General features: G+C 55.8%; 1 protein-coding gene across 2 annotated transcripts in view; it reads right to left on the reverse strand.

The window, feature by feature from the left end:
• Positions 1-1,104: 1,104 nt before the first annotated feature.
• LOC140398967 (GATA-binding factor 2-like) overlaps positions 1,105-19,490 on the reverse strand; it is a 150,533-nt gene continuing 132,147 nt past the window's right edge. The window contains exons 3-6 of one of the 2 annotated variants that reach the window (XM_072487982.1): positions 18,060-18,485; positions 14,788-14,933; positions 6,852-6,977; positions 1,105-2,404 (exon numbers count right to left, since the gene is read on the reverse strand). In XM_072487982.1, coding sequence (XP_072344083.1) covers positions 2,108-2,404; positions 6,852-6,977; positions 14,788-14,933; positions 18,060-18,485 — 995 coding nt within the window. In that variant the 3' untranslated portion in view covers positions 1,105-2,107. Of the gene's footprint in view, positions 2,405-6,851; positions 6,978-14,787; positions 15,006-18,059; positions 18,486-19,490 lie in introns of both variants that reach the window. The other variant, XM_072487981.1, reaches the window with a different exon arrangement.

Raw genomic sequence — 19,490 nt, forward strand, 5'->3', positions numbered from 1 at the left:
TGTCCATTGAAGCTGATCGAAACCAGAACAAAACGTGTAAAACAGAGTTTCCGCCAATCTGGATGGTTCACCCGATGTTTCCAAAGCACCGGCTGACAGCGCTACTCCCCCACCCCCCTCGCCCGCTCCCCCACCCCTCCCGCCTTCCTGACTCGCTGGGTGTCCGTCGCACTTCAGATTTACGTCCCGACGGCCCTCACGCTGGGAGGTGCGGCTGACGGAAGAGAGGGTGGGGGGGGGGGGTCTAGTGCCCGCTAAGCGTGCGTCACTGCTTCCCACAGCAGGGTGACCAAGCTCATGGAGGGTCGCTTGGCCTATTGGCTCCGTGTCCCGCTGCGGGCTGAAGCACGTCTGGCCTCGTCACTGGCGGCCACCGGGGAGCGATGGAGGGGAGGGCCACCCAGGAACGGTGGTGGAGGGGGGGGGGCACCCAGGAACGGTGGAGGGGCAGGGGCACCCAGGAATGATGGGGGGGGACGCCACCCTGAAACAATGGGGGGGGGGGGCACCCAGGAACGGTGGAGGGCCACCCAGGAACGATGGGGGGGTGGGGCGCCATCCTGGAATGATGAGGGGGGGGGGCACCCAGGAACGGTAGGGGGGGGGCACCCAGGAACGATGGGGGGGGCACCCAGGAACGATGGGGGGGGGCACCCAGTAACGATGGAGGAGGGGCCACCCAGGAGCAGTGGAGGAGGGGGGGGGGCAACCCGGGAGCGATGGAGGGGGGGCCACCCAGGAGCAGTGGAGGAGGGGGGGGCACCCAGGAGCGGTGGAGGAGGGGCCACCCAGGAGCAGTGGAGGAGGGGGGGGGCAACCCGGGAGCGATGGAGGAGGGGGGGGGGGGCACCCAGGAGCAGTGGAGGAGGAGGGGGGCACCCAGGAGCGGTGGAGGAGGGGGAAACACTCTGAAAACCAGCCCTGGAGCCTATCTTTCGAGGGTGAGCTCCCCAACTCCACCCCCACCCTCCAATCTCTTCAAACTCCTTATCCTAGCCTCTTCTTCGTTTGGCTCGAGGGCAGCGGGAGGGTAGGGTGGGGGAGGGGGGGAGCGGTGGGTGGGGGGTGGGGGGGGGGCGGTGGGGGGGGGGGGGGAGGGGGGGAGCGGTGGGGGGGGGGAGAGCGGGGAACCTCAGCTTTTTTTAAACGCAGCGAGTTACGATCTGGAAGGCGCTGCCTGAAAGAGGCGGTGGGAGCAGATTCTCCCCCAGACAGCGGTGGGGGCTCCGGCTCACTGAATATATTCAAGGCCGAGTTAGACAGGTTTGTGATCAGCGAGGGGGCCGAGGGTCATGGGGGGCAGGGGGAGAGACGGACAGGAAAGTGGAGTTGAGACCCCGATCAGATCAGACACGGTCTTATTGAATGGGCGAGCAGGACTCGAGGGGGTAAATGGCCTCCACGTGCTCCTGATCCATGTCTTCTGGTGAGGGCTGACCGTCACTCCCATTCAGCCACTGGGTGTTCAGCGGAGGAAATCACCCCTGCCACCGGCTGCCAGTCAAGGTCACAAAGTCACCAAATGAAACCCAGGAGGTCAAACCCCAGTCGGGGAGGCAAGGGCGCATTCTTGACCCAGTCTTCCAAAACGCAACTCGTGGCTGTGCTTTTTTGTTTAGACCGGGGCCAGTGCGACGGAAAACAAAACAACAAAAAAGACACACCCGTCAAATCTTCACCTCTCGCACTCATCAGGTCCGACACGGAGAGTACCAAACTTCAGAGGCAGCCAAGGCCTCTGAAAAAAACAAAAAACAAATATCCTTCTCCTCCGACGAGAGGTCCAATTTCTGCTTTAGTTCTTGAACACGATTGTGACGAGTTGGTCCATTGAGCAAGCATTAGAAAGGTATAAAGCCATTAATTGACATATAAGTTTGAGAGAAAAATACATATACGTGTATGTATGTTAAATCTTTGCATGGAGCTGGCTTGGGCATGGAATCCAGGAGAGAGCCGGGACAGAAGGAATGCCACAGGTTGAAATCTTACGGAGAAGTTCCGTATCCGTGGCCTTCGCCATGGTGTGTGTTTGTTTCGAGTAGAGTCGGCGAGCTTTGCCTTACGTCAATACCCGGAGGCCAGCCTTGCCCACGACAGGGGGCCCTCAGCTGAGGGCTGACACCATGCTGGCACCTGGGTGGTGGCTGTAGGTCATGACCTGCGGCGGGTGCAGGGCGGTGGGCAGGTGGGGGCCATGGCCATAGGGCACCATGTGACCCACGGAGGTCATGTGGCCCTGGAAGGTGGCAGAGCTAAGGGCAAAGGGAGGCCCATCCTCGGCGAGGTCCTTGACCAGCTCGCCAAAGTGTTCCTGGACTTTCTTCGCCTTCTTCGACTTGTTGGACACTTTCCGGTTCCGGGTCTGAATGCCTTCTTTCTTCATCGTCAGAGGGCGGTTCACCTGCAAGGGAAAGAAAGTGGATCAGCATTGGAGCTAACTGAGAGGAGCAGAATTACAGCTTCACTCTCTCCCCAACTGGCCCTGGGAGTGTTCGATGGGGACAGTGTAGAGGGAACTTTACTCTGTATCTAACCCCGTGCTGTACCTGTCCTGGGAGTGTTTGATGGGGACAGTGTAGAGGGAGCTTTACTCTGTATCTAACCCCGTGCTGTACCTGTCCTGGGAGTGTTTGATGGGGACAATGTAGAGGGAGCTTTACTCTGTATCTAACCCCGTGCTGTACCTGTCCTGGGAGTGTTTGATGGGGACAATGTAGAGGGAGCTTTACTCTGTATCTAACCCCGTGCTGTACCTGTCCTGGGAGTGTTTGATGGGGACAGTGTAGTGGGAGCTTTACTCTGTATCTAACCCCGTGCTGTACCTGTCCTGGGAGTGTTTGATGGGGACAATGTAGAGGGAGCTTTACTCTGTATCTAACCCCGTGCTGTACCTGTCCTGGGAGTGTTTGATGGGGACAGTGTAGAGGGAGCTTTACTCTGGACCTAACCCCGTGCTATTCCTGCCCTGGGAGTGTTTAATGGGGACAGTGTAGTGGGCGCTTTACTCTGTATCTAACCCTGTGCTGTACCTGTTCTGGGAGTGTTTGATGGGGACAGTATAGAGAGAGCTTTACTCTGTATCTAGCCCGTGCTGTACCTGTCCTGGGAGTGTTTGATGGGGGCAGTGTAGAGGGAGCTTTTCTCTGTATCTAACCCTGTGCTGTACGTGCCCTGGGAGTGTTTGATGGAGACAGTGTAGAGGGAGCTTTACTCTGTATTTACCCCGTGCTGTACCTGTCCTGGGAGTGTTTGATGGGGACAGTGCAGAGGGAGCTTTACTCTGTATTGAACCTCGTGCTGTACCTGTCCTGGGAGTATTCGATGGGGACAGTGTAGAGGGAGCTTTACTCTGTATCTAACCCCGTGCTGTACCTGTCCTGGAAGTGTTTGATGGGGACAGTGTAGAGGGAGCTTTATTCTGTATCTAATCCCATGCTATACCTGTCCTGGGAGTGTTTGATGGGGGCAGTGTAGAGGGAGCTTTATTCTGTATCTCACCCTGTGCTGTACCTGTCCTGGGAGTGTTTGATGGGGAAAGTGTAGAGGGAGCTTTACTCTGTATCTCACCCTGTGCTGTACCTGTCCTGGGAGTGTTTGATGGGGAAAGTGTAGAGGGAGCTTTACTCTGTATCTAACCCCGTGCTGTACCTGTCCTGGGAGTGTTTGATGGGGACAGTGTAGAGGGAGCTTTACTCTGTATCTAACCCCGTGCTGTGCCTGTCCTGGGAGTGTTTGATGGGGACAGTGTAGAGGGAGGTTTACTCTGTATCTAACCCCATGCTGTACATGTCCTGGGAGTGTTTGATGGGGGCAGTGCAGAGGGAGCTTTACTCTGTATCTAACCCCGTGCTGTGCCTGTCCTGGGGGTGTTTGATGGGGACAGTGCAGAGGGAGCTTTACTCTGTATCTAACCCCGTGCTGTACCTGTCCTGGGAGTGTTTGATGGGGACAATGTAGAGGGAGCTTTACTCTGTATCTAACCCCGTGCTGTACCTGTCCTGGGAGTGTTTGATGGGGACAGTGTAGAGGGAGCTTTACTCTGTATCTAACCCCGTGCTGTACCTGTCCTGGGAGTGTTTGATGGGGACAGTGTAGGGGGAGCAGTACTCTGGACCTAACCCCGTGCTATTCCTGCCCTGGGAGTGTTTAATGGGGACAGTGTAGTGGGCGCTTTACTCTGTATCTAACCCTGTGCTGTACCTGTTCTGGGAGTGTTTGATGGGGACAGTATAGAGAGAGCTTTACTCTGTATCTAGCCCGTGCTGTACCTGTCCTGGGAGTGTTTGATGGGGGCAGTGTAGAGGGAGCTTTTCTCTGTATCTAACCCTGTGCTGTACCTGCCCTGGGAGTGTTTGATGGAGACAGTGTAGAGGGAGCTTTACTCTGTATTTACCCCGTGCTGTACCTGTCCTGGGAGTGTTTGATGGGGACAGTGCAGAGGGAGCTTTACTCTGTATTGAACCTCGTGCTGTACCTGTCCTGGGAGTATTCGATGGGGACAGTGTAGAGGGAGCTTTACTCTGTATCTAACCCCGTGCTGTACCTGTCCTGGAAGTGTTTGATGGGGACAGTGTAGAGGGAGCTTTATTCTGTATCTAATCCCATGCTATACCTGTCCTGGGAGTGTTTGATGGGGGCAGTGTAGAGGGAGCTTTATTCTGTATCTCACCCTGTGCTGTACCTGTCCTGGGAGTGTTTGATGGGGAAAGTGTAGAGGGAGCTTTACTCTGTATCTCACCCTGTGCTGTACCTGTCCTGGGAGTGTTTGATGGGGAAAGTGTAGAGGGAGCTTTACTCTGTATCTAACCCCGTGCTGTGCCTGTCCTGGGAGTGTTTGATGGGGACATTGTAGAGGGAGGTTTACTCTGTATCTAACCCCATGCTGTACATGTCCTGGGAGTGTTTGATGGGGGCAGTGCAGAGGGAGCTTTACTCTGTATCTAACCCCGTGCTGTGCCTGTCCTGGGAGTGTTTGATGGGGACAGTGGAGAGGGAGTTTTACTCTGTATCTAACCCCGTGCTGTACCTGTCCTGGGAGTGTTTGATGGGGACAGTGTAGAGGGAGCTTTACTCTGTATCTAACCCGGTGCTGTACCTGTCCTGGGAGTGTTTGATGGGGACAGTGTAGAGGGAGCTTTACTCTGTATCTAACCCTGTGCTTTACAGGAAATGGACAGAGGAAGGCTCAATGTCTCTGAGCTGTAGGATTGAAAACCACAGCTCAACGTCTGGGGCTTAGGGGTTTGTGTTGTCAAACTGTGAAATGTGGAAAATCAATGGTGAGGTCCTTTGCATGGTCATAATGAAGAAAGGTGCCTCAGGACAGCAGCACAGCGGTTATTTCACTGGAGTAGTAATGCAGAAATCGGCGGGTAGGAGGGGCGGAATTCAGGAGAAATGTCGTTACCCATGGAGTGGGAAGAATGCGGGACTCGTTCCCACGGGTAGTGGGGAGAATGCGGGACTCCTTCCCACGGGGAGTGGGGAGAATGTGGGGCTCGCTCCCACGGGGAGTGGGGAGAATGCGAGACTCGCTCCCACGGGGAGTGGGGAGAATGTGAAACTCGCTCCCACGGGGAGTGGGGGGAATGTGAAACTCGCTCCCACGGGGTGTGGGGAGAATGTGGAACTCGCTCCCACGGGGAGTGGGGAGGATGTGGAACTCGCTCCCACGGGGAGTGGGGAGAATGTGGAACTCGCTCCCACGGGGAGTGGGGAGAATGTGGGACCTGCTCCCACGGGGAGTGGGGAGAATGTGGAACTCGCTCCCACGGGGAGTGGGGAGAATGTGAAACTCGCTCCCACGGGGAGTGGGGAGAATGTGAAACTCGCTCCCACGGGGTATGGGGAGAATGTGGAACTTGCTCCCACGGGGAGTGGGGAGGATGTGGAACTCGCTCCCACGGGGATTGGGGAGAATGTGGGACTCGCTCCCCCGGGGAGTGGGGAGAATGCGAGACTCGCTCCCACGGGGAGTGGGGAGAATGTCGAACTCGCTCCCACGGGGAGTGAGGAGAATGCGGGACTCACTCGCACGGGGACTGGGGAGAATGTGGGATTCGCTCCCACGGGGAGTGGGGAGAATGTGGGACTCGCTCCCACGGGGAGTGGGGAGAATGTGGGACTCGCTCCCACGGGTAGTGGGGAGAATGTGGGACTCGCTCCCACGGGGTATGGGGAGAATGTGGAACTCGCTCCCACGGGGAGTGGGGAGAATGTGGAACTCACTCCCACAGGGAGTGGTGGAGGTGAATTGTGACGCTGTGTTGTGATGCAGTGGGAGAGCTGGATAAACACACGAGGGTGAATGGATAGAAGATATGGGGGATGGAGTTGGGTGGGGAGGGAGAGATTAAGTAGGCGGGGGCGTGAGTGGAGTTGATAAAGCAAACCTAGACCAAGTGTCCCCCCTCGTGGGGCAGTGTAGAATGAGAGGTTACTGATACAGGTTGAGGGGCGGTAGATTTAAAACTGAAATGAGGAGGAGCTACTTCTCGCCGAGGGTGGTGAACGTGTGGAACTCGCTGCCTCATAGGGTGGTGGAGTCGGAGTCATTAAAGGTCAGGAAGGAGGTAGATATATTTCTGATATAAAAACGGGTTAAATGGATGTGGGGGACAGGCAGCGAGATGGATTTGAGACCGGGATGAGATCAGCCAGGATCTGCTTGAATGGTGGAGCAGGGCCGAGGGGCTGAATTGCCGACTTCCTCTCCTAATACCTCGCACCGATGTGCGGGTGGGGCAGCAAACCGGCCTGGAGCAGAAGGGGCTGAATGGCCTGGGATCCGGCGCTGTGGACCCGAGGTGATCGACAGGCAGGCCTGGGCGCGAGAGGCTCATACTTACGTTGTGCAGCTTGTAGTACAGCCCACAGGCGTTGCAGACGGGGTCTCCAGTGATGTTGCGTCGCCAGAGTGTGGTGGTGCTGGTCAGGCAGTTGGAGCACAGTGTGCCTGCTCTCTTGCTGATGATCTGATCGAGGGGGTTGGGGGGGGTATTGGGTGGAGAAAGAGGGAGAGAAAAAAAGAAAACAGACGTTGAACGAGCTTTAATCCTCCAATTGCACCCCCCCCCCCCCCCCGCCCCCACTCGCAGCACCCACGCCCGGCACCACCACACCCGAGTATCTCTTTCCTTACTGGCCAGGTTTTGGTTAGGCTCCAGATCAGGGACAGAGGGTGGTAATGTCAGTGGACCGGTGACCCAGGGGCCCTATTGCTCTGCAGGTGGTGGTGGGAGGGGGAGGGGGGTGGGGGGGGGGGGGGGAGAGAGAGAAGGGCAGCGGTTCGAATCCCACTATGCCAGCCGGTGGGAATTCAAATTCAATGTAGAGTTATGGCTCCTTGATGTCCCCTTTAGTGATGGAAATCAGGCGTCCTTACCCCGGATGACCTACACGTGAATCAGATCTCCCCTGGCTGGATAGGTACATAGCGTGCAGAAACATAACATCATATATACAGGGAATTAGTTATAAGTCCAGTCGTTGAGGCTGTCGACAGATTCTCGTGGACCGCCTGAGAGGTGGAGGCGGAGATGATGGTGTCTTGACCGGTTGGCATGCAGCCAGGCTGGTGGCCTCATGGAGCGAGGTGTCCAGGTCGGGCAAAGTGACATCTGGGAAAGTGAGATCTGGTGGTGGGCAGGCAAGTCTGCGTAGAGCCCGTCTGTTGCGCCTTACAATAGAACCATCCGCCATGCGAACCACGAACGACCAGGGAGCAGCCTGTCGAACCACAACGGCCGGAGCTGACCAGCCAGGCAACTGAATGCGAACAGCGTCCTTCGGGCCAATAGACAGCCTGCCGGGCCCTGCACCTACACTTCTCAATGCAGAGGTGTCCCTCGTGTATCTGCGTGAGGTGTCCCTCGTGTATCTGCGTGAGCACCAAGCTCTGGAGGCTGCGCGGGATGACGATGCGATCCAATTTCAGAAGAATCCCCTCGACAACAGTTGGGTCATCCTTCACATTATAGTATTGGGGGCATTGCCCTTTCTGCCAGCCATTCGTGAGGTGGTGTATGACCCGCTGCAGCAGAGGGTCCTTGGCGGTCTCCTCCCGAATGATGCTGAGTTGGTCGTCGGATGTCGGGAGGGTGCTGGCACAGTTTCACCTGCGCCTCGATGTCGTGCATGAAGTCTACCTGCTCACATGGCGAGGTGACGGCACGGGAAAGAGCATCCGCGATGATTAGCTCCTTTCCAGGTGTGTAAACCACTTCAAATTCATACCTGCGGAGTTGAAGGAGAATGGGCTGGAGCCTGGGTGTCATGTCATTTAAGTCCTTGTGTATAATGTGCACCAGGGGTCTGTGGTCCGTCTCCATGGTAAAGGTTGGGAGACCATAGACATAATCGTGGAATTTCACGATGCCAGTGAGCAGGCCCAGGCATTCTTTCTCTATTTGAGCATAGCGTTGCTCAGTGGGCGTCATGGCCCTGGACGCGTAGGCCACTGGAGCCCAGGACGAGGTGTCGGCCTTCTGCAGGAGCACCGCCCCAATGCCGTCCTGGGCTGGCGTCTGTGGAGATCTTGGTCTCCCTCGCTGGGTCAAAGAAGGCTAGAACAGGAGTGGTGGTTGGCTTCGCTTTCAACTCAAGTCACTCTGCTTGATGTGCGGGCAGCCACTGGAAAGTGGTGGACTTTTTCACAAAGTGTCTGAGGGCCGTGGTGTGGGACGCGAGATTGGGAATGAACTTCCCCAGAAAGTTCACCATCCCCAAGAAGCGGAGGACCGCCTTCTTGTCCTCTGGGGTCTTCATCGTGTTGATGGCCTGGACCTTATCCGAATCGGGCTGCACGCCCTGCTGGGAGATCTGATCGCCCAGAAACTTAATTGACGACCTGCCAAAGGAGCATTTCGTTTTGTTGAGCTTCAGGCCGTTGGCATGTATGGGCCTGAACACCTGCTGCAGACGGGCAACATGTTCCTCCGGGGTCGTGGGCCAGCTGATGACATCGCCAACATAAACCCGCTCACCGTCAATGCCCTCGAGCATTTGCTCCATTATTCGATGAAAGATTTCGGAGGCCGACACAATGCCAAATGGTATTCGGTTGTAGCAATATCTCCCGAAGGGGGTGTTAAATGTGCATAGCTTGCGGCTGGACTCGTCCAGCTGTATCTGTCGGAAGCCCTTCAATGCATCCAGCTTTGTAAAATATTTGGCATGCACGCTTCGGGATCGGGTAGTGTTCCCGCATAATGTTGCGGCTCAGATCCTTGGGATCGATGCAAATGCGCAGTTCTCCCGAGGGCTTCTTGACGCGGACCATCGAGCTGACCCAGTCAGTTGGTTCCGTCACCTTGGATATCATTCCCTGATCTTGGAGCTCCTGCAGCTGCGCCTTCAGACGGTCTCTGAGGGGCGCCGGCACCCGGCGTGGCGCATGGATGACAGGCGTGGCATCAGGCCTGAGCAGAATTTTATAGCGGTAGGGCAGCGTGCCCATCCCAGCGAACACATCCGGGTACCGCAGTAGGAGCTCCTCACTGTCGGTTTGCAGAGTGTTGCCAGCTGAGGCCATGGCGTGTGGACGCTGAACTAGCTGGAGGAGCTTGCATGCTCGGGCACCCAGCAGAGAAGCCTTGCCGGGCTGGATGATCTCAAGTCACTGGAAAGTGCCCTGTTGGACACTTGCAGGTGACAGGACCCTAGCGCCGTGATGGCATTCCCATTGTAGTCGAGCAACTGGCAGGCCGGTGGAAGAATGGTAGGCTCCCTTTGGATACGAGCCAGATCTGCTTTGGACATTAGGTTGGCAGAAGCACCGGTGTCCAGCTTGAACCGGATGCTACGATTGTTGACCTGTACTGGGGCACGCCACTCGTCCGCACAATCCACTTTAAGGATGGGCGTGTGTGTTGGTGAATGTGAGGCGGCCTTGTCATGCATGGTGATGATGCCCACTCGATATGGGGACTCCGGGCAGTCGTCCTCTGGATCGGTGCTGGGATCCGGTTCCAGGTCCAGCAGCGTCTTCATTGGGCCTGGTACGGCTGGCCGCCTGTCCGCGGTGCAGACCTGCACAGAGCAGCATAATGGCCACGCTTCTGCATTTGCCGCATCGCCTGCCTCTCGCGGGGATTTGCCGCTTTAAATGGGCGGTGCCGCAGTTGGGGCACGTCCTTACTTCGACGTCGTGACATTCGGCGCCTCGTCGCGCCTGCGCAGTGCGGTCAGCCGCCGCTCGCACCTGCGCATTGTAGTCTTCGGCTGCTTCGTTTTCCCGACCGTGGTGCGCATGAGTGGGAGCCCTGGAAAAGCGCGTGAAATGGCCGCCTTCACCGATGTTCAGGCCTCGCACTCGGGCGATGGCCTGTACACTTTCAGCCTTGTGGGAGGCGAGTTGGTCCTGCTCTGCCGACTTCAGGCGGGAATAGCGACTTTTCGCCTGTTTGTGGACTTTGCACGTTTCGATGGCCACTGGCAGGGTCATGTTTTTTATTTTTAGGAGCTGCTCCCGCAGGGCGTCGGAATGGACGGCAAACACGATCTGATCCCTGATGAGGGAGTCAGCGGTGTCTCCGTCGTTGCAGGATTGCGCTAGAATGCGAAGCTGAGTAAGAAAAGACTGAAAAGGCTCATCCTGACCCTGAAGGCGCTGCTGGCATACGTAATGCTCGAAGCTTTCGTTTGTCTCAACCTTGCAGTGACTGTCGAATTTGGCTAAGACGGCCTGGAACTTTGCCTTGTCCTCACCGTCGGAGAAGGTGAGCGAATTGAAGGTTTTGGATGGCCTGCTCCCCCGCAGTAGACAGCATCAGGGCGATTTTTCACGCAGCGGAGTCACTTTCGAGGCCCGAGGCCTCAAGGTATAGGCTGAATTTCTGCTTGAAGGCCCGCCAGTTGGCGCTACGGTTCCCGGAGATGAGGAGGTGTCTGGATCTTTTCCATGTCGCTGGAAGGCAGTTGCTGGTCGTCAGTGAATTTTCAAAGATAAATTACTTGGGTCAGTAGCCACACCTGGTATCATGTCGTTTTGTTCACCCTGGGGTAACACGGATTGCACACGATGCAATTAACTGATCAGCTATACACTAAACGAAGGCATTGGTTCAATTATTGAACTCTAGCAACAGGACACACAGCTGCCTGTGGGTTGACTCTCTACCACCCGAAGTAAACTAACTCTAACTACCCAGACCAGGCTAGCTCTGATCCACGTGTTGGAGGTGTTGAATGATTTGGACATCCTGACTGTCACTATAGCTATCACCAGTGGAAAGAGGCCGAGTGCTCATGCCTCGTGTGTTTTATATGTGTCAGTTTCCCTCTGGTGTCTTGTCTTGTGATTGGTCGGCGTGACGTGGCCAATCCACCTACCCTGCACATCTTTGGGTTGTGGGGGCGAAACACACGCAAACACGGGGAGAATGTGCAAACTCCACACGGACAGCGACCCAGAGCTGGGATCGAACCTGTGTCCTGGGCGCCGTGAGGCAGCAGTGCTAACCATTGCGCCACCGTGCTGCCCTGCAGCTGGAGATTTTTGAACTGGTGCGTTCCCCTGGACTGGGTATTTGGGGAGGAAAGGGGAAATCGAGGGGCGGCGGGGTGGTCGGGTCAGAAGAGGAGAGTTGGTCCAATTGGAGAAGTCTTTCGAATGGGCTAGCAGGTGGCAGTGGATGAACCAAGCGGCCATCAGCTCCGGAGCTGTGCAGTGGGGTAGAGTTACACCACCCTCCTGATTGAAAGGAGACATGGAGGCACAGACGGAGGCCTTTAGAACATAAGAACTAGGAGCAGGAGTAGGCCATCTGGCCCCTCAAGCCTGCTCAAGCATTCAATGAGATCATGGCTGATCTTTTCTGGACTCAGCTCCACTTTCCGGCCCGAACATCATAACCCTTAATCCCTTTATTCTTCAAGAAACAATCTATCTTTATCTTAAAAACATTTAATGAAGGAGCCTCAACTGCTTCACTGGGCAAGGAATTCCATAGATTCACAACCCTTTGGGTGAAGAAGTTCCTCCTAAACTCAGTCCTAAATCTACATCCCCTTATTTTGAGGCTATGCCCCCTAGTTCTGCTTTCACCCGCCAGTGGAAACAACCTGCCCGCATCTATCCTATCTATCCCCTTCATAATTTTATACGTTTCTATAAGATTCCCCCCGCATCTTTCTAAATTTCAACGAGTACAGTCCCAGTCTACTCAACCGCTCCTCGAAATCCAACCCCTTCAGCTCTGGGATTAACTTAGTGAATCTCCTCTGCACACCCTCCAGCACCAGTACGTCCTTTCTCAAGTAAGGAGACCAAAACTGAACACAATACTCCAGGTGTGGCCTCACTAACACCTTACACAATTGCAGCATAACCTCTCTAGTCTTAAACTCCATCCCTATAGCAATGAACGACAAAACTCCATTTGCCTTCTTAATCACCTGTTGCACCTATAAACCAACTTTTTGCGACTCCTGCACTAGCACACCCAGGTCTCTCTGCACAGCAGCATGTTTTAATATTTTATCATTTAAATAATAATCCATTTTGCTATTATTCCTACCAAAATGGATAACCTCACATTTGCCAACATTGTATTCCATCTGCCAGACCGTAGCCCATTCACTTAGCCTATCCAAATCCCTCTGCAGACTTCCAGTATCCTCTGCACTTTTTGCTTTACCACTCACCTTAGTGTCGTCGGCAAACTTGGACACATTGCCCTTGATCCCCAACTCCAAATCATCTATGTAAACTATGAACAATTGTTGGCCCAACACTGATCCCTGAGGGACACCACTAGCTACTGATTGCCAACCAGAGAAACACCCATTAATCCCCACTCTTTGCTTTCTATTAATTAACCAATCCTCTATCCATGCTACTACTTTCCCCTTAATGCCATGCATCTTTATCTTATGCAACAACCTTTTGTATGGCACCTGGTCAAAAGCTTTCTGGAAATCCAGATACACCACATCCATTGGCTCCCCATTATCTACCGCACTGCTAATGTCCTCAAAAAATTCTACTAAATTAGTGAGACATGACCTGCCCTTTATGAACCCATGCTGCGTCTGCCCAATGGGACAATTTCCATCCAGATGCCTCGCTACTTCTTCCTTGATGATAGATTCCAGCATCTTCCCTACTACCGAAGTTAAGGTAACTGGCCTATAATTACCCGCTTTCTGCCTACCTCCTTTTTTAAACAGTGGTGTCACGTTTGCTAATTTCCAATCCGCCGGGACCACCCCAGAGTCTAGTGAATTTTGGTAAATTATCACGAGTGCATTTGCAACTTCCCTAGCCATCTCTTTTAGCACTCTGGAGTGCATTCCATCAGGGCCAGGAGACTTGTCTACCTTTAGCCCCATTAGCTTGCCCATCACTACCTCCTTGGTGATAGCAATCATCTCAAGGTCCTCACCTGTCATAGCCTCATTTCCATCAGTCACTGGCATGTTATTTGTGTCTTCCACTGTGAAGACCGACCCAAAAAACCTGTTCAGTTCCTCAGCCATTTCCTCATCTCCCATTATTAAATCTCCCTTCTCATCCTCTAAAGGACCAATATTTACCTTAGCCACTCTTTTTTGTTTTATATATTTGTAGAAACTTTTACGATCTGTTTTTATATTCTGAGCAAGTTTACTCTCATAATCTATCTTACTCTTCTGTATAGCTTTTTTAGTAGCTTTCTGTTGCCCCCTAAAGATTTCCCAGTCCTCTAGTCTCCCACTAATCTTTGCCACTTTCAATGCTTTTTCCTTCAATTTGATATTCTCCCTTATTTCCTTAGCTCTTCTCTCATCCCATTGTAATCTCCTTTGTTTAAGCACAAAATACTAGTGTTTGATTTTACCTTCTCACCCTCCATCTGTATTTTAAATTCCACCATATTGTGATCGCTCCTTCCGAGAGGATCCCTTACTATGAGACCATTAATCAATCCTGTCTCATTACACAGGACCAGATCTAGGACAGTTTGTTCCCTCGTAGGCTCCATTACATACTGTTCTAGGAAACTATCGCGGATACATTCTATAAACTCCTCCTCAAGGCTGCCTTGACCGACCTGGTTAAACCAATCGACATGTAGATTAAAATCCCCCATGATAACTGCTGTACCATTTCTATATGCATCCGTTATTCCTTTGTTTATTGCCTGCCCCACCATAATATTACTATTTGGTGGCCTATAGACTACTCCTATCAGGGACTTTTTTTCCTTACTATTCCTGATTTCCACCCAAATGGATACAATCTTATCCTCCGTAACACCGATATCGTCCCTTACTATTGCCCGGATGTCATCCTTAAATAACAGAGTTACACCACCTCCCTTACTATCCACTCTGTCCTTCCGAATAGTTTGATACCCTCGGATATTTAACTTCCAGTCGTGACCATCCTTTAACCATGTTTCAGTAATGGCCACTAAATCATAGTCATTCACGATGATTTGCGCCATCAATTCATTTACCTTATTCCGAATACTACGAGCATTCAGGTAAAGTACACTCATGTTGGCTTTTTTTTACCTCTGTTTTGAATCTTAACATCTTGATCAGTAACCTTTCTTAAGTTATTTTTCCTCAACTTTTCTCCTAATTTTCCTTGTCGTTGAACCCATATCTTCATGTAACAACCTGCCGCGTCGCTTACCATTAATATTTTTACTTCCCGTTTTATTCCTTACAGTATTACAGGGCCTAGTCACTGAGCTCCCCTCAGTCACTGTACCTTGTACTGTCGCCCTTTTTGATTTTTGACTTTTAAAAAACTTTTGGATTTTCAGCCCGTCGAGTGCACACATGGATACCCACCAGCCGTTTCTTCGGCCGTATGAGGGGTCTGTTCTGGCCATTCATTTTGTGATAGAGACCACAGGCGTTGCAGAGGTAGTGTCCGGTTCCATCCCTCCGCCACAGCGGGGTGGCCGTAGCCCCGCAGTTCACACATTCTCGAGCCTCTGAAAGCAAGCACATCGAAGCGCGATCAGCGAAACCTGGGGGTACGTCTTCTGGGAACTGCCTCCACCCCGCTGCAAACAGACAGGCATGTGGGTGGGGGAGGAAACAAAGGGGAAGAAAGAAAGAGGATTTAGTATGAGACAGCCGCACTGTCGGCGGGTCCGTACTGAGGGAGCGCCGCATTGTCGGAGGGTCAGTGCTGAGGGAGCGCCGCTCCGTCGGAGGGTCAGTGCTGAGGGAGCGCCGCACTGTCGGAGGGTCAGTGCTGAGGGAGCGCCGCACTGTCGTCGGGTCCGTACTGAGGGAGCGCCGCATTGTCGGAGGGTCAGTGCTGAGGGAGCGCCGCACTGTCGGAGGGTCAGTGCTGAGGGAGCGCCGCACTGTCGGAGGGTCCGTACTGAGGGAGCGCCGCATTGTCGGAGGGTCAGTGCTGAGGGAGCGCCGCACTGTCGGAGGGTCAGTGCTGAGGGAGCGCCGCACTGTGAGAGGGTCAGTACTGAGGGAGCGCCACACTGTCGCAGGGTCGGTGCTGAGGGAGTGCCGCACTGTCGGAGGGTCAGTGCTGAGGGAGCGCCGCACTGTGAGAGGGTCAGTACTGAGGGAGCGCCACACTGTCGGAGGGTCAGTGCTGAGGGAGCGCTGCACTGTCAGAGGGTCAGTGCTGAGGGAGCGCCACACTGTCGCAGGGTCGGTGCTGAGGGAGTGCCGCACTGTCAGCGGGTCCGTACTGAGGGAGCGCCGCACTGTCGCAGGGTCAGTGCTGAGGGAGCGCCGCACTGTCGGAGGGTCAGTGCTGAGGGAGCGCCACACTGTCGGAGGGTCAGTGCTGAGGGAGCGCCACACTGTCGCAGGGTCGGTGCTGAGGGAGTGCCGCACTGTCGGCGGGTCCGTACTGAGGGAGCGCCGCACTGCCGGAGGGTCAGTGATGAGGGAGCGCCACACTGTCGGAGGGTCAGTGCTGAGGGAGCGCCGCACTGTCGGAGGGTCAGTGCTGAGGGAGCGCCGCACTGTCGGAGGGTCAGTGCTGAGGGAGCGCCACACTGTCGCAGGGTCGGTGCTGAGGGAGTGCCGCACTGTCAGCGGGTCCGTACTGAGGGAGCGCCGCACTGTCGCAGGGTCAGTGCTGAGGGAGCGCCGCACTGTCGGAGGGTCAGTGCTGAGGGAGCGCCACACTGTCGGAGGGTCAGTGCTGAGGGAGCGCCACACTGTCGCAGGGTCGGTGCTGAGGGAGTGCCGCACTGTCGGCGGGTCCGTACTGAGGGAGCGCCGCACTGCCGGAGGGTCAGTGATGAGGGAGCGCCACACTGTCGGAGGGTCAGTGCTGAGGGAGCGCCGCACTGTCGGAGGGTCAGTGCTGAGGGAGCGCCGCACTGTCGGAGGGTCAGTGCTGAGGGAGCACCACACTGTCGCAGGGTCGGTGCTGAGGGAGTGCCGCACTGTCGGAGGGTCAGTGCTGAGGGAGCGCCGCACTGTCGGAGGGTCAGTGCTGAGGGAGCGCCGCACTGTCGGAGGGTCAGTGCTGAGGGAGCGCCGCACTGTCGGAGGGTCAGTGCTGAGGGTGCGCCGCACTGTCGGCGGGTCCGTACTGAGGGAGCGCCGCACTGTTGGAGGGTCAGTGCTGAGGGAGCGCCACACTGTCGGAGGGTCAGTGCTGAGGGAGCGACACACTGTCGGCGGGTCCGTACTGAGGGAGCGCCTCATAGTCGGAGGGTCAGTGCTGAGGGAGCGCCGCACTCTCGGAGGGTCAGTGCTGAGTGAGTACCGCACTGTCGGAGGGTCAGTGCTGAGGGAGCGCCGTACTGTCGGAGGGTCAGTGCTGAGGGAGCGCCGCACTGTCGGTGGGTCAGTGCTGAGGGAGCGCCGCACTGTCGGAGGGTCAGTGCTGATGGAGCGCCGCACTGTCGGCGGGTCCGTACTGAGGGAGCGCCGCACTGTCGGAGGGTCAGTGCTGAGGGAGCGCCGCACTGTCGGAGGGTCAGTGCTGAGTGAGCACCGCACTGTCGGAGGGTCAGTGCTGAGGGAGAGCCGCACTGTCGGCGGGTCCGTACTGAGGGAGCGCCGCATTGTCAGAGAATCAGTGCTGAGGGAGCGCTGCACTGTCGGAGGGTTAGTGCTGAGGGAGCGCCGCACTGTTGGAGGGTCAGTGCTGTGCGAGTGTCGCACTGTCCGAGTGTCAGTGCTGAGGGAGTGCCGCACTGTCGGAGGGTCAGTGCTGTGCGAGTTGCGCACTGTCCGAGGGTCAGTGCTGAGGGAGCACCGCACTGTCGGAGGGTCAGTGCTGAGGGAGCGCCGCACTGTCGGAGGGTCAGTGCTGAGGGAGCACCGCACTGTCGGAGGGTCAGTGCTGAGGGAGTGCCGTACTATCAGAAAGTCAATACTGAGGGAGCACCGCACTGTCAGTATCTAAGTCCCCATCTGCTCTCTAAGGCGGGCAGGAAGGAATTCATGTCCACTGTCTTGAATAATAATAATCTTTATTGTCACAAGTAGGCTTACATTAACACTGCAATGAAGTTACTGTGAAAATCCCCGAGTTGTCACACTCCGGCACCTGTTCGGGTACAGTGAGGGAGAATTCAGAATGTCCAATTCACCTAACAGCAAGCCTTTCGGGATTTGTGGGAGGAAACCGGAGCACCCGGAGGAAACCCACGCAGACACGGGGAGAACGTGCAGACTCCGCACAGACAGTGACCCAAGTGGGAATTGAACCTGGGACCCTGGAGCTGTGAAGCAGCGGTGCACTGTTGATACCGTGCGACTAGGGGCATTTGGAGGGGGCACGGGGGCGAACCCTCTCTGGAGTCTCTGCAGTTTTCCCTCAAGCCAACATTATGGCAAGGGCTACTATCTGTGCTTTTCATCGGTTTGCTGTGCGGGGCGAGGTCGCTGAGCCTCCGAAATTCAACCTTCCCCAGTGCCTCGATGTTACCGCTCTGCAATTTTAGAAATAACAAGTGAGGCTCCACCACTGTCAGTGGGTCAGGAGCGCTATTCATTCGCACAGGCCCTTACCCACCCTACTGCCATGGTTACAGCTGGCAGACTGAAGGCCCCATGACCCTGCCCACTCCAAAACAAGCTGCCCCACCCAACAACTGGTCTCCCTCTCTCGCGGATCTTACCACACGGTGACAACGACAGCTTGTGTTTGTGTGGGTTCGGAAGTCCTTCGAGGATGGGGGTGCCCACCGACTGGTAGAAGCTGCCGTTGTAAGCCTGGTGGTGGCCACTCAGGCCTAGCTGGTCGTCCTGGCCCAGGGACAGGAAGCCAGAGCCAAGGGGGCTGTCCCTCTCCATCTTCATCGCCTCTGGGTACTTTGGGCTCTCTTTCTCCAGGTCGGGCTCAGGGCTGGCCTCCTTGAGGGGCGACGCGAAGCCGTAGAGGTGCTGGGGTGAGGCGAGGCCGGGGGAGGCCTGGTACAGCGGGAGGGAGGCCTTGGCGTAGGCCCCCACCGTCGACCAGGCCCCATTGTATGGGTGACCAATGGCTTGCCCGCTGTCCATCCACTGCAGACTGTTGAACAGGTGAGGTGAATATATCTGCCGGCCTAAGCGGGGGCGGAAAGAGAAAGATAAAACGGTTCACAGAATTGTTACGATGCGGGAGGCCATTTAGCCATTGTGCCTGCATTCGCTCTCCAAATGAGCAGCATTGCTCAGCACCATTCCCTTTTCCCCGTAGCCTTGCAATTGTTTCTATTCAACTCATCGCGATTACAATCTCGGACCAGACCCTAACAGTTGCACAGATACCAGGCAGAAACTCCAATATTTTATTTCGTTTGTAAGATTGAGGGGAAAGGATTCTTCACTACAGGAATGATTTCACATACACAGAGATATTGGGCGAGAGTCTCCACTCCCGCGCCGGTTGGGAGAATCGCCTGGGCCGCCAAAATTTCCCGGGACGCCGGTCCGACGCCGTCCCGCGATTCTCCCAAGCGGCGGGAACGGCCCCGTCGAGTTCCGCGGGCCGGAGAATCGCCGGAGACACCCAAAATGGCGATTCTCCGGCACCCCCGCCATTCTCAGGCCCGGATGGGCCGAGCGACCAGGGCCAAAACGGCGGGTTCCCCCCACGGCGCCGTCTATACCTGGTCGCTGCCGTCGGGAACAGTGCGCGAACGCTGGGGGGTGGGGGGGGGGGCGGCCTGCGGGGGGGGCGAGGGGGGATCCTGCACCGGGGGGGGTACCTCAAATGTGGGATGGCCCGCGATCGGTGCCCACCGATCGTCGGGCCGTCCTCTCTGAAGGAGGACCTCTTCCTTCCGCGGCCCCGCAAGATCCGTCCCCCATCTTCTTGCGGGGCGGACTCAGAGAGGACGGCAACCACGCATGCGCGGGTGACGCCAGTTATGCGGCGCCGGCCGCGTCATCTATGCGGCGCCGCCTTTACGCGGCGACAAGGCCTGGCGCGTGTAGATGACGCGGCCCCGATCCTAGCCCATTGTCGGGGCCTGAATCGGTCGGAATCGGGGCCGTTTCGTGCCATCATGAACCTCGACGGCGTTCACGACGGCGCGGCCACTTCGGCGCGGGAGTGGAGAATCCCG

This window comes from Scyliorhinus torazame, chromosome 22, assembly GCF_047496885.1.
Source record: "Scyliorhinus torazame isolate Kashiwa2021f chromosome 22, sScyTor2.1, whole genome shotgun sequence".
Lineage (NCBI taxonomy): Eukaryota > Metazoa > Chordata > Chondrichthyes > Carcharhiniformes > Scyliorhinidae > Scyliorhinus > Scyliorhinus torazame.